This window comes from Syngnathus scovelli, chromosome 5 (assembly GCF_024217435.2).
Source record: "Syngnathus scovelli strain Florida chromosome 5, RoL_Ssco_1.2, whole genome shotgun sequence".
NCBI classification, from domain to species: Eukaryota; Metazoa; Chordata; class Actinopteri; order Syngnathiformes; family Syngnathidae; genus Syngnathus; species Syngnathus scovelli.
In genome coordinates, this window is record NC_090851.1 from 3,996,046 (window position 1) to 4,009,902 (window position 13,857).

The following is a 13,857-nucleotide window of genomic DNA, read 5'->3' on the forward strand; positions in this document are numbered from 1 at the left end:
AAATGACCCATTTTCAGAGTGATACAATAATTTATTCAACAGTAATAAATAAAAAATAAATATATATTATCTACAAAAATATAAAGTGCAGACAGATTCTGGACGTTGTTTTCCCAAAACGGCGATGCTACTCGCACAAAGATGTGATCCACATGTACTACACCCATCCATCACAAGGCAGCATCGGCCGCTACTACAAAGAACCACGACCGCACAAATATAATACACAATTTTTGTGTATAGGGATGAAAAATGAACGTGTGTAAATCACCTCCAAACGTTTTCAATAAAATCGGATGTACCGTATCTCCTCAAATAGTGGTTAGCCAAATCGTTAAAAAAAACATAATTATGAGTATCTTTGGGGTTTAATAAATCAGAGGAATGATTAGTAGTAATTTAGTTTTTAATTTGTTTGTATAGTTTGTTGATTAGTTACGATTTAAGTACGCTGATTTGATTGGTATGTGGATTTTTATTAGAATAAAAGACGCCCCCGGAAGTGCACGGACAGAAAGTTTTTAGACCTTGTGAAATCGACGGTGTTTGATCAAGTCAATTCACCGTGAGCCTCCTCACGAGTTGTATCAAAATGACACTCGGAAAGCAAACTTAAGCGAACGATTCTGAAACGCAAGAACCATAAAGTCCGTCAAACTTTAGTCGGAAAGCCAACCACGACGCGCATGCAAATCAACAGAGACGTTCAAGAATGAAAGAAAACAAAAGGAAACTCAACTGGTCTGTGAGTATTGCGAAGTCATGACGGGAATGCATTGGATAAGGATACGAGTCAGAAAATCTAAGGCTGCCTGCAAAAAGAATTGGTTTAATTAATGAAATTTTGCTACTACAGTGGTCTTTGCTCAAATAAATGGCTTGTCCCAATTCGTTGCTTCCTTAAAATAAATAATAATTAAAAAAAACTAGTAAAGAAGAATATCGATTTTTTCTTTATCACAATAAGGCTGGAAATATTCTTGAAAAATAGATTTCATGCAGTGGTCTTTGCTCAAATAAATGGTGTGTCCCAATTTGTTGCTTCCTTAAAATAAATTAAAGAAAAATAAAACTAGTAAAGAAGAATATAGATTTGTCACAATAAGGCTGGAAATATTCTTGAAAAAGAGGTTTCATGCTGCTAGAACAATCAGATAGCTTCAACTAGTATGGGACAATAGATACACGCGCTAATAATTAGCATCTATGCAATTTAGTAATGGCTCTCTGAACACAATCTATCAAGATGCAAGAGTGTGAGTGATTTATTTTGAGTTGTTTTAGATGCTTTCTTTAAAAAAAAAAAAAAAAGCCACTAGTTGAGGAAATACGGTAATGATGCGGCAATGATGTCATGTGGATGCTGTGAAATAACGTCTTAAAATATCTCCGCTTCGCCCTGATGTGATTGGCTAGGAAGGACAAGCGCTCTAGAAAACATACGTCTGGATAAATAATTTTCACCATTATCCCAGCCGTACGTTTTTGCACTACGTAATGGGGGAAGAAAACTTCTGACATCACATCCCGCGTCACCACTTCACACCAACAAACATGGTGTCACTCGTAAAAATGTCAAGGCACTCGTGATGCAACGGAAGACACGCTTAGTGTAAAATACAAGAAAGTGTAATCCAATTCTGTACACAAAGGAGGGAAAAAACGTCATGAAGGTGCTACATCATCATCGGTGTGTCTAACAATGGCTCTAATAATCCACTAAAACAGCACAAAGGGAACAATCAACCCATTAGTAGAAGCACACCAGCACAATCGGCTCGCATGTCAAGTGTCTTGCCCAAGGACACAAGCGCACACGACTTGAACAGACTTAGAATCCGACCCAAGTGTACCTAATGATGCGTTCGATGAGTGTACATATTTTTACATATATTCTGGGAGGCTACAGATGTAACAAAATCTTTACAAATGTCAAAATAACCTTATCAGCTTAATGCATAGTATAATTCCGGAAAAGTCCATTATTTGCTTCATACGGTCATATTTACAATAGATGCATTCGTATAAACGAGAGACTAAGAACATTCAAGTGATTAAAAAAAATTGAAATTACAAACAGCAATCGGATTAGTACGTTTGAATAAATATTAGATAGTTTATGTTGTTTTGGATTATTTTCATGCGCATGCTTCTGCTGTAACAGGCAAAATAGTAAGACTTGGTAAAGGCCACATGCACATTTGGAGAATTTGGGGACACTTTGGGATTTTTATCTCCCCGCATGACATCGGATTGGCGTATGAATTTCATTGGTATTATTCAGCGAACATCTTCACACCAAAAAAGAAGTATAATTGAATAAGTGAGGATCAGGAGAACAATGAAAAAAAAAAAAAAGTTGCATCGTTTGTTGGCTGCTGGCATGCAACTTATTTGTACATAGCCCCAACATGGAGGCTTTGAAATCGATTTTTAATCGCTAAAATGACACATCGGCATGATCGTCCGTCACTCATTAACGCAGGCAGGTCATTAAAAGAAGCGATAAAGTGGCGCCATTTTGGACGAAGCGATAAGGGGGAGTGACACAATGTGACCAGTCGATGTCGTAAAAACTGCGATAGTGTAGACTTTGCGATTGACCGCCGGATCCGAGATAACATTAAACCTGACAACGTATCTCACGATTTATTTTTAGCATTCTCAACTGTTAAATGTGAGTCCCCCCCGTATATAACGGGGAAAAGTGTGTGCTTACTGCTCTTTGCTGACCTTGTTTTGTGTGTATCCCACTTAAGGTCAGTGTGTATTTGAGCTCAATAACATCCGCACCAGTCCAATATCGTGACACCTTCTGACGCTTTAGAGCAGCACATTTTCATTCCCTGCAGGTGTGACAACATGGTGTCCCGACACTTTTGTCCACATAGTTTATATCCACCCCTGTAAACTCTTTGGCATTCATTTTCAATCTCATATGACTGCACAGTAAAAGCATGTAAACAAAAAAAATATATAGTTCGACTTATAAAAAGCCTCGTTCATCCAAACCTTTGGTTGTCACTGGGTTCCATTTCGCGGTGGGTTTATTGCTCGTATTGCCTAAAAACAACATAAATGAAGGCACGTCAACCATCACACTCATTTGTAGGATTGCAGTGATGCCTTGAAGTTCCAAAAGTTTGATCATTTGGGATTACACTGATTCTAGAAAAAAAATCACACAAAAGTTCCGCCACAAAAGACTACAAGAATATATAATTGTGAGTACTGTGATAGTGACTGTCTAAATGTGTTGCTTCACCATTTGTGTTCTAATATTAGACTTAAGTTTCCAGTGTGTATTATCATTAGCATTAAGCTAGCCGACTTGAACTAGGAGTGGCATTAAACAGCTTTTTTGAGAGAAGACCTGTGATTGGCCAGAACTCGGCTAATGAGGACAAATGCTGTAAGAAATGGATGGAAGGGAAATTTTATTTTGAAAAGTAATGGAATGTACGTTTAGATGTCCAAAGTGGATCGCGGTGGAGCTTCAAGGTACCACTGTAGAACGCGAGTGTCGGAAAGGACTTACTTGATTCAGGTTTGGCTTTGGACGCATCTTGCGTGTCAGTCGAGAGGCTGTGCGAGGCGTCCCTGCGCTCAGACGGGCCCGCGGCTCGCGGCACGGTGGCCGACAGCAGCAGAGGCCTCTGGTTGTGGTACTTGAGGCGGTACGTTTCCGTCATGCAGTTGTCCACGTTGAAGTAAGTGGTGAGAGAAACCTCCTGAGTGCTGGAGGCCCGCTCCGCTCGGCACCCTGCCGTGGGTCTGTCATCGCTCTCGCACGACGACGGCGTGCTCCTCTCCGGGTCGGAGCCCGATTTGGAACTGGCGTCCGAGAAGGTCCGCAGGCCGGAGATATCGGGCTTCCTGTGACGAGGGCTTGTCTGGAAGGGTTCTTGAAGCGTCCTGGGCCGGAAAGCGGCATCGCTCGGTTCGTCCTGATGAGGCGAGATCCGCTGCCCGGGTCGAAGGTGAGGCGAGGCCGAACCCGGCGCTCCGAGCTGCCGCTGGGGGTCGTTGCCGGGAGAGTGGCGATACGCCGGGGGGACGTGAGGACACTGCGGGTCGGACGCGGCGGCGTCGCCGGAGCGGCAAGAGTCTCTGTCCTCGGGCTCGGAGAGGGCGAGGTCGTCTGAGCTGTTCCACTCGGAGCTGCTGGTCTTGGTGATGTGCCTCGAGGCCGAGCACTCCCCCGCGTGGCCTCGACCGCTTGTCAGCTCCTGCTGCTCACTCTGCCTGTTATCTGCAGCCAGGCACTCCCGCTCGCAAGGTTTTCTGCAAGTACTGGACGACGTGTACTTGCATTTACGCCTGCACAACAGTCACAAACAATGACATCATTGTATCAATTAAGAGAGAATGGCATGAGAATTCACACACCACTGGGCCCCTTTTCAGTTCTCTTTTTTGAAAACGGGATTGCTATGTTCATGCAATCTTTATAACGACCTGGATGATAAACAATATACAAAGTTTAGGAGAAATTTGTTAAATAAATACCTTGAACCCGGGCTGCATTTAAGATGTGAATGTGAAACCTGGTCGTGATTCTTTCCCTGAGATTTAGCCTGATGTTTGCCTGCAACAGAGGAGAAACAATGCATCATATTTCCATCCATCCATAAAAAGATAGATTGGATAGATGGGGAAAGATGAATAGCTCGAAAGTCATTCCTAATACAAGACTGACACAAGGGGGCAGCATCAGCAAGGTGTCAGTCTCACGACACTGGCACACAGCTGGATGCTAACGTCAGAACCGGGCATGCATGGCGGTGAATTCCAAGCCTTTTTAAAAAAAAAAAAAAAAAATAGATGTGTTATTTATTTATTTTCCCCCCTGGCAGTTGCCCCGCAGGATAAAAGCTATTGCTCGGCGTCACCGAAAGATATTTGTGACGGAGCCAGCGGCCGTGTCCAGCTGTGCTTTCTGCATGAGCTCGGTGGGATTATCATCAGATTAAAGGATGCTGGGTGAGGAGGTTAGAGAAAGACAGTCCAAGATGAGATGCCAACCTCATTTCATTTACAGAGACTGAACATCATTGGAAGCGCAAGATATCACCTCACCACTTTGTTGCTGCAGATAATCCATCCATTACCTGAGCATTTTATCCTAGTGAAAAAAAAAATCCCTCAGACTACAACACTGAACTACTGCTGACTGAACACACGTGCGCATTTATTCCAACTTTATGGGCACTAAAGAATTTTATGGTGCCAGGAAAAGATGAGGAGGCCTTGGAACGAAATACTTGGAACGTACCATTGTGTGACGGTGAGGACGGCACGCTGGATTTTGCATCGCCTGCCTTTGGGTGAAGATGGCTGAAAGCAAAAAGAACAATTCATGGAGACATTGAGGCCAAATGTTGAAACATTATTTCCTTTTGAGTGACCTTGAATCTACGTCCTCATAAGTGAAGAAAACAATGCTATTTTTGGCTCATGCTGAGATCAATTACGCTTCTAAAAAGAAGACTTCAATGTGATATAAAAAGAAAACAGTTTGCTCCACCCAATCAAATTTCCAGTTCGGGGCTGACAAACAACAACGAAGCCAGCGAATAGAAACCGAAAGATTTTAAGTAGGCTACCAGAAACCCGCTAAAATATCAAATTGTATGATTTGTTTTGAATCCATCCATCATTATAAAATTGTTACATATTTGTCAATGATCAATATTTGCTTCAAACAATTTTCTTACCTTTGGAACTGTGTTTCCGTGGCCGACCTCTGCTCTTTAACCGCAAATCCGTCAACGCCTGGAGAGTCAGGATTGGTGGATCCGCTGCTGAGCCGGTCGCTGCTCTCGTATCCCGACTCGGTTCTCTGTATGGTCCAGGTGTCGCTCCGCAGCAGCGTCTTGGCGCCCCCCGTCAACCTGCCGCCCCTCTGCTGCGTGGCCCTGCTGTCCGACTCCACCGAGCTGTGGCTCTCGGTCTCGTGACGCTGCTCGTCCTCGTAAATGGTCATCAGACACTTCTGCTTGCGATCCTCCCTGGTTCGCGCGTACTCCCGACTTTGTTCCGTCTTGGCTCGTCGAGGGCTGTCGTGTTGCTGTTGACGACGTTGCTCCAGCTCGTTGAGTACAGTGTCCACATTTAGCACCTCGCGGACGGGTCTCCAAATAGATTTACACTTATTCCGGCTTCCTCCGCTCCCGCCATTTTCCCATTGATCCCGGGAGCTGTCCTGATCGGAGCGACTGGGCGAGAGATGGCTCTTCCTGCCGGCTTGCGTGGATCGGAACTGCCCGCGAGCTTCCTGGGAAGGTCTGCCCGAATAACTGGCTGACTTGTCCATGCGGGGGTAGTAGCTTTTATATTTTTGCTCCCTCGGGCCATTCTCAGGAGGAGACGAGGATCTTGTGTGGGTCATGTCTATGGAACACAATTCAAGCATCAGTGGTATTTTTAATTAGCCCAACTTTTGATTTTCTGGGAGGTGACTAGGTTGTTCTGAGACAAAGCTATTAAAAGACTAATAATTAAAATGTTATTTTTCCATGATACTCCTCATGTTATACCTTTAGGTTGGGATGCATCTATTCTTGTGTGCCCTCGGTCCTTTTTTGTGGTTTCACCGACTCTCTGAAAATTTTCCATAAAAGCTTCCTGGAATCTGCTTGGACTGCCAAGGGGATTTTTCACTGAAAAGAAAAAAAAGAGGCAGATGAGTGGCGGCACAACGGTCCACTTCATGATATTAATATTACTCGACCCAAAGTATATTTTTGTTACCCTACTTAGCGTGATACTTTGACTTATAAATTCAACGTTGGTGCTTATCGAACTATGATTTATTTGCTGCCAAACAATAAAGCAGGATGACATCGGTGAGCATCTGGTGCATGTGGAAATAGATCAAGCGAGTCGAAAAAAGGGCCTTAAAAAAAAAAAAAAAAAACTCTTCCATCATATTCCTAAATGAGAGCAGCACACAATACAACACACTCACCTCCTTCCTTTGTGCTGCGCGGAATGATTGCATAATGCAGGAGCCTCATTAGCAAAGTGAAAAATGCAAGAGCATCATTAACTCTGCTAAATGTACTGACAAGTTCACAAACGTGCCTGTGGTGTTTTTTGTCTCCCTGGCGCAGCATGAACAACAACAGTTATATAAACTTCAAGCGCTAATGTTTTATCCCTCTCATATAGTCTGATGCTAACTAGAAAAAGATAGACTCATTATTGGGCAGGTATACTTCAAAATGTCCCATGCCAGTCAAAACGTCAAAAAAGCAAAATAATCCACGAGAACTGGCACGACTCCATTGTCAAAACAAACGAGCGGTGAAATGAAGCTTGGCCAAACGTGAAATGTCCACGCAGCGGGCTAAGACTAGTGAAAGCGCATGAGGAGTATGCCACAGGAGCAAGGATTAGGCAGGAAGGCGTGGGTGGTAATCTGCGTGCGACAGAGGCATCATCCTCATGTCAAGTTCAAACCGGCGCACATTAACCCAAATCCTGAATACAGCCACAACTCCCCGTTTAGAAGGTCCCATCAGAATTTTCTTCAGTGATGCTTTCAAATCATGATATGGATTTAATTCATTAGAATTGCTCTCTCACTGTTGTCAAGATAAACAGAATACGATCATTTTTTTTGTTTTTTTAATCGGCATGCATTAGGACTGGCCGATTATGGAAAGGAAAAAATAACAATATGTGCGTTTGAATATTGTAATATTACCTATTTATAATTTTACCTATTTGAAGAAATAAAACTCCTGGAAGCTAATGCTAATGTTTCATTAGCATATTGATAGGATTTTTTATTGCTTTAGCATTAGAACTGATTTTTTTTTTAGCTAACCATGTTTTGTATTTACACAATTTTATTTAGCGAACCATAATTTGTATTTACACAAGCTAAAATAACATCGAATAGGATAATTTGACAATTATTTATAAAGTGTCGGTCTTACCTGACGTCTCACCGTTGACTTGACTTTTGTATCGAGGACACATGGTGGTTTGCCTCGGCGCATCCTCGTTAGATACCGGTGTCCCCTCAGGATTAGTGTAAAACAGAAGAAGTGGTTGAAAATGTCCCCTGACGCATTTAGAAGTCACATCTTTCCATTTAGAGCCAATCTGGGAATAAGAACGCTTGGCTTTAAGAGCAATTAACTCACTCTAGCTAAAACACACAGCACCGGCTCTCACCTCTTTTACAGTGGCGTCATCAAAAAACATCCATTTGGAAGATTTGGTGTGATAGGCAAAGGCTGAGTAGTGTTTGCTGGAGAAACAAATCATTCCCACCAAATGGAGCTCGCTCCGTTTGGCGTTTTCATCCGTGACGCGGTTGAAAAGCTAAATAAAGACAAACATTTAAATATTTGAAAAGTACCGTATTTTACGCTCTATAAGGCGCACCTAAAAACCTCCAGTTTTCTCAAAAGCTGACAGTGCGCCTTATAATCAGGTGCGCCTTATAATCCGGTGCGCCTTATAGTGCGGAAAATACGGTACTTATGCTAAATATAGTAGCATCTTTCTCTTTTCCCTTCAGTCAGTTTGCCGGCATACTTTCGAAACAACTTACTCCACACAAATTCAATCGTGGGCCAAGCGAGCGGATGACATCGTCCGTCAAATCGGATTGCTCTGCGTCCCAAACGAATCCGATGGTGACAATCTCCGGACAGTTCATGAGTACCCGACGGATCTTGATGCTTTGACCGCAGTCTCTCTGAAAGAGATGGTCACAAGAAGTGTGAGAGGAATATTAAAATCCTACAAAACCGAGTCTACAGTGTTAACACAATAGCAGTTCCAAAGGGGCGGGGCATCTTTCCCCACTAAAACAATGGAAGACGACAGAAGCAGCAACAAATACAGATGAGAGAGAAAACAAAGGCTAAGCCCTGACTGCTATTTATATCCTAACACCAGCACTGGCACAATTTCCTTTAACTGTACAGAGAGGAGCAGTTCTTAAAAGTTCACTCATTCACCATCGTGTGAAATGTGATAAAAGGAGGAAGTGAAGAAGCGGTTGTAACTGGCGCCATTTTGTTGCAGAAGAAATTGTAGTAAAATAACATACGGGGCAGCTACGTAGGTCGCCTGTGTTGTTTGCCGCCTGCAGCAATTCTCCAAACATGTCCGACCTGAGACGCTCGGTCTTCGCCATTGTGCGATCCATCTGTTGGCTGTGCAAAAAAATAAGTGTACATTACAGGCAGAAGATTAATGACAATGAAATGTGTCACAATAATAAAAATAATATGAGATTAATCTGTTCTTTTACTGGGTTTAAGAAGATAAACCACAAAAAGCGAGAAAAATTGCCAATAAACATGAAAAATTTGTAGGTGTTGGGTGTCATTGGCTATAATAAATCAAGTACCCACCATAGAGCAGTTGTTGAAACGTAGTGTACCAACTCTGTGAAAGGGTGGGGGTCCGACGACGCCCCGCAGCACCGACACACAAACTGAAACGGAAAAGAAATATTTACAGTAAAACATTTTGAGAGCAATCGGGGCAATGGGTTACGTACCTGCTCGTAAAGCATCATGGCAAATTTCTGGTGGGTGATGCAAGATTTGGACGAGCAGGAGTCGGTGGCCGTGTCTGAGACGATGTGCAGATGAATTCGCTCGAGGATGTTCTCCTAAAGTATCAAATTAGATCAAATTTAGCTTTTTGTTTCCTACTCATGATAAGATTCTTCAAAGGCATGGAAATGTAATCTGATAGCGACAATGTTTAATTATCATTTAAGTGCAGTGAAATAAAGCACAGAGGTTGTTATGGGGAAAAAAAATCTACTTCCTGATTGGTCGCCTGTCAGTTGACTTTGTTCCATATTTGAGAATTTAATTGTCAACATACAAAGCACTCGGCAGCGTCGTCCATGAGGCCGAGTTGGAAGCGTTGCTCGTCTTTGAAGGTTTCGGCCAGGGCGTTACGCAAACTGTCTGAGGGTAGTACGCGCTCACGACTTTGCTGGAACTGGCTGAATATGCTCTGGGAAACAAAAAATAAATTCAGTCAGATTAAAAAAAACAAAACCTTCAAAATGCAAAGTAATGGTGCCGAACCTTCAATGCACAGAAAATGCAGGAATCACCCAGACAAAAGTGCCCTGAGAGGTGCCTCAGACTTCTTCTGAAAATGTCGAGCTGCCAAAGCACCTGGAAAGCGTGAACAAGTACTCATATTCACCTTTAATTGTAAATATCACAGAAGTTTGGTGTCAAATGTTGATAAACATTGTCAGAGCCCACCAAAAAATAAAATCATTTAAGATTTACAGGCAATCTGATTGGACATCTAAGCAGCATGTTGAGCTGTCACTTGCCTATGGACATACTTTTCCAAAAGTCAAATATTGTTTTTATTATTTTATTTTAATTATTCATTTCATTCTAAGCAACATTTTACCATTGTCAAATCTTATGCCTTTGAATTTTTTGGCACATTCTTCTTGTCCTTAAATCTAAACAACTAATGAAAACATTTTTAAATGTAATGTTACATTACACTTATCAGTGATAAGTAATCTAGAACACACACTCACAGCACAAACTCCCCTCCATGAAAAATGGGTCAGACAGGATGATGAATAAATTAATGTGAATGCATTATTTGGACTGATAATGTGGTGCAATGTTTACCTAAAATCAAATTAATTTTAGTCCTAATTTATTTTCCTTTCCTCAGAATCTTGAATGATCATTTTATATGTATTAGTTATTACACGTGACCATAATATTTGATAAATAATTGAATATATATCTATATATTCTGAATAAAAGAAAACAATTCCCAACCAATCACAGGCAAGGTGTAGAATGACAGGCATGTACACCAGCCAATCAATGAATCAGAGGCTTAAACATTCGACCAATGACGATACAGTATGGCTGTACATGAAGGCAGGAGCTTTTGAAAAGTTAAAAATGAGACACATGAGAAGAAAGGAAAGAAAAAAGAATTGCTTATTTGTACCTATGTTAGATGAAGTAGGAAAAAAAGAGCTCAAAATAAACAACTAGCTACAGCCAGCAAAGTAGCTAGCTTAAAACCAGCTAAGCTAAAGCCAGTAAGTTGTTGCTTTTCCTAGGAGCAAAACTAAAAATAAAAAGAGAGCTCACCTGAACAGCACTGTTCAAGAAGCAGCTATTTTGCCCAGGTTCATTCAGGAGGCCTTTGGTGAGCGCCAGAGATAACATGCTGCCTGGCTGGTAGGACTTCTTTAGGCCTCCTCCGCCAGGCTTCTTAAACATCTTCACCCATGCCATAGAGTTAGATCCTGCAGCTGAAAACACACAACCAGGCCTCTTATAAAGGTAAGAAACAACAACCAAATTATTTCTCTGCTGTTTGAAACCAAGATGGCCGCCGAATGTATTTTTCACCATAGCAGTCCGTATTGTGCGAGTGAACACACATAGCACACTCAGAAGGATTATTATTATCATGACTGCACGGCACCATAAGTAGAAGTGGATATATTTTGTATTTCATGTTGGACACTGTTTACTTCATGAAATCACTAATCCAAATGACTGAATTGGACACGTGCCACGTGAATCATCACATCCGCTACCTTCTCCCGACTGCGGGGGGGACTTGCTGCCGTTGGACATGCTGGGATGTGGGAGCTGGTTGGTCTTTGGCTCCATCCATCTCATCGCCACGCTCCCGTCGAGCGTTTGCTTGAAAGCATTCTCGGCCTCAGCCGCAGGGCATCTTCATACGTGTGCCCCTTCACATTGAAAGGCCATGGGTCTGTAAGGTATGGCAACCGTTAGACCCGAAGACATAATCGGACGAATCGGTGCGGGTAGAGACGAGCCCTGCCGCAAATGAGTGAGGAAAAAAAGATGGACACTGAAACTGTATTATCTTGGCAACGTGGAAGCTTTGTAGTACTTTGCAGTGGTGTACAACTGCACTGCATCACTCTGACCCCGGCAGAGTTGTTGATACAGCACTTATACGGGATCCCATTAGACTGTGTCCATTGTGCCAGTAAATGTGGCGTGTATACTTTAAACAGTAGCATGTATAGCCTGAAATAATATTATTCTTTATTTTGGCAGATGTTTACAAACTAAGGGTTGGGTTTATTCACAGTGTTTTATTGCAAGACCAAGTTAGGAAAGTTGAGCATTATTAGTGTATTCTGTGGTTATGCTAATAGGTAGGAAATGTTTCTTTTTTTTATTTTAATTTTTAAGATTAAAAATTTGAACTGGATCGTTCATTTACAATCCTGTGAGAGCACCTTTAAAAAATTTCAAAAAGCTTTGTACATAATATTCTTTTATCGACAGATGAGATGAGGAAGGGGAGCTCCCGTCAATAATAATAGAGAGCAGTTCTAAATGACACTTTTGAGTTATGACACCATGCGATAGAATGAATGTAAATATAATTAATGAATAAAATATGAATACAAAAATCTAATAAAAATAAAGAATTTAAAAAAATAAAAATCTAAAAGTAAAATTAAAACAAAAGATAAAATAAAGGTTAAATTTCAATAAAAACAAGGACATAACCTAAATATTTTTTTTAAAAAGTGTCACGATTTTGACTTTGGCATGCAAATTGAACCCATAATGAACATACTGATTCCACTCATTACTGTCCCTGCAAGTCTACTAAAGGAATATTCACCGAGTATAATTTAAGTCACCCCGGAGCGCTAGTGGCCCCACATGTTTTTGTGCCGTGCACTCTGTGACACCATGTGATGCCGTTAAAGAAAAAATAGGAAAGGGGGGGGTGTAATATCTACACAAGTATGACATAACAACATTTGTATTGCCTTCTCTGTGCTGAATTTGCATCAAAAATAACATGCATCTCCATCATGTGTGTATTCAAAACAAGCTGCAGTTTTGCAGGAGCGTGCACCCAGCATGGCAAAACAAACACACACAGAAAAAAAAAAAAAAAAACGTGTCGCAACTTGCATGGCAAGCTCCTCGTAGCAAAACAAGAGTCGTGCGGTGCGGACTTACCTTTGAAACAAAACCTCCAAGATGCGATAGCAGTGCAAGAATCCAATCGGTTATTTTCTTTTTTATTTTCTATTTATTTTATTTTATTGCGCCAAATCCTGCGAATCCAACACGGGGCTAGTACGAGGGGCGCCTACTGCAGATACGCGCAGCACTATCTGTCATAGTGCACCATTGGCAATCCCTCCGACACGCAGGGCTGCAGCCTCAACCCTCTGCTTGGTGCCCGGGACACTTTAATTTCGCTTAAAATTCCCCCCCACCCATCCCTTCTCTCTCTCCCCCCACCCTCAGTGTGTGAGTGATAAACGAGGCCAGTGATGGTTTGTGGCCAGAGTGTCCGACGCGGATTAGTGATGTTTGGAGACTTGGGAGGTCAAACTCCGCCCCTAGTGTAGCCTCAAGTGCACTGCTGTTATGTGCACCCCCCCCCCCCCCCTCCCTCCTTGCGTGCGTGAGCGCGCGTGAAGAGGAGCAGGAGGAAGAGGAGGAAGGTCAGACTTGCAACTTGTCATGATGATGATGAGAGAAGACATCACATGACTGCGCCCGTTTCATAATCATGCAGCAGTGTGGGGACGGAGCCCTCTCCACATGCCTGTGCTTTGTCAAGGCGCAAATGCCAGGTAACGTGATGCTATATTTAGAATATTGCAAGTCAAATAACACGTGTGAGTCCTTTTTTTTTTTTTACGTTCAACATCACGCAGCTGCTCTCGATACAACATCTGAATGGATCCATCCATTTTCTATATCTCTTGTTCTCATCAGGGTTTTGGAGGGGCACACTTTGGAATGGTCGTCGGCTAATCAGATGGAGAATGTAAATACAATCACAAAATATTTTAAA

At 42.1% G+C, this 13,857-nt stretch overlaps 1 protein-coding gene across 1 annotated transcript; it reads right to left on the bottom strand.

Annotated features, from left to right (window-relative positions):
• Positions 1-10: 10 nt before the first annotated feature.
• Positions 11-13,266, bottom strand: usp53b (ubiquitin specific peptidase 53b). Its single transcript, XM_049721166.2, has 17 exons — positions 13,008-13,266; positions 11,585-11,766; positions 11,130-11,293; positions 10,074-10,166; positions 9,865-9,999; positions 9,530-9,643; positions 9,381-9,463; positions 9,074-9,179; positions 8,570-8,716; positions 8,188-8,337; positions 7,947-8,115; positions 6,540-6,662; positions 5,718-6,393; positions 5,276-5,337; positions 4,510-4,588; positions 3,539-4,320; positions 11-3,063 (listed from the first exon to the last, which is right to left on the bottom strand). The coding sequence occupies exons 2-17, from the start codon at positions 11,667-11,669 to the stop codon at positions 2,987-2,989; spliced, it is 3,045 nt and encodes a 1,014-aa protein (XP_049577123.1). The 5' UTR covers positions 11,670-11,766; positions 13,008-13,266; the 3' UTR covers positions 11-2,986.
• Positions 13,267-13,857: the final 591 nt, after the last annotated feature.

Excerpts from the sequence above, each read along its gene's own strand:
- usp53b (XM_049721166.2), bottom strand. The coding sequence starts at position 11,669 with ATGAGATGGATGGAGCCAAAGACCAACCAGCTCCCACATCCCAGCATG. Across the intron at positions 10,000-10,073 it reads GCATTTTCTGTGCATTGAAG|AGCATATTCAGCCAGTTCCA; the intron begins GTTCGGCACCAT and ends TTTGTTTCCCAG. Across the intron at positions 8,338-8,569 it reads CACGATTGAATTTGTGTGGA|CTTTTCAACCGCGTCACGGA; the intron begins GTAAGTTGTTTC and ends GTCTTTATTTAG.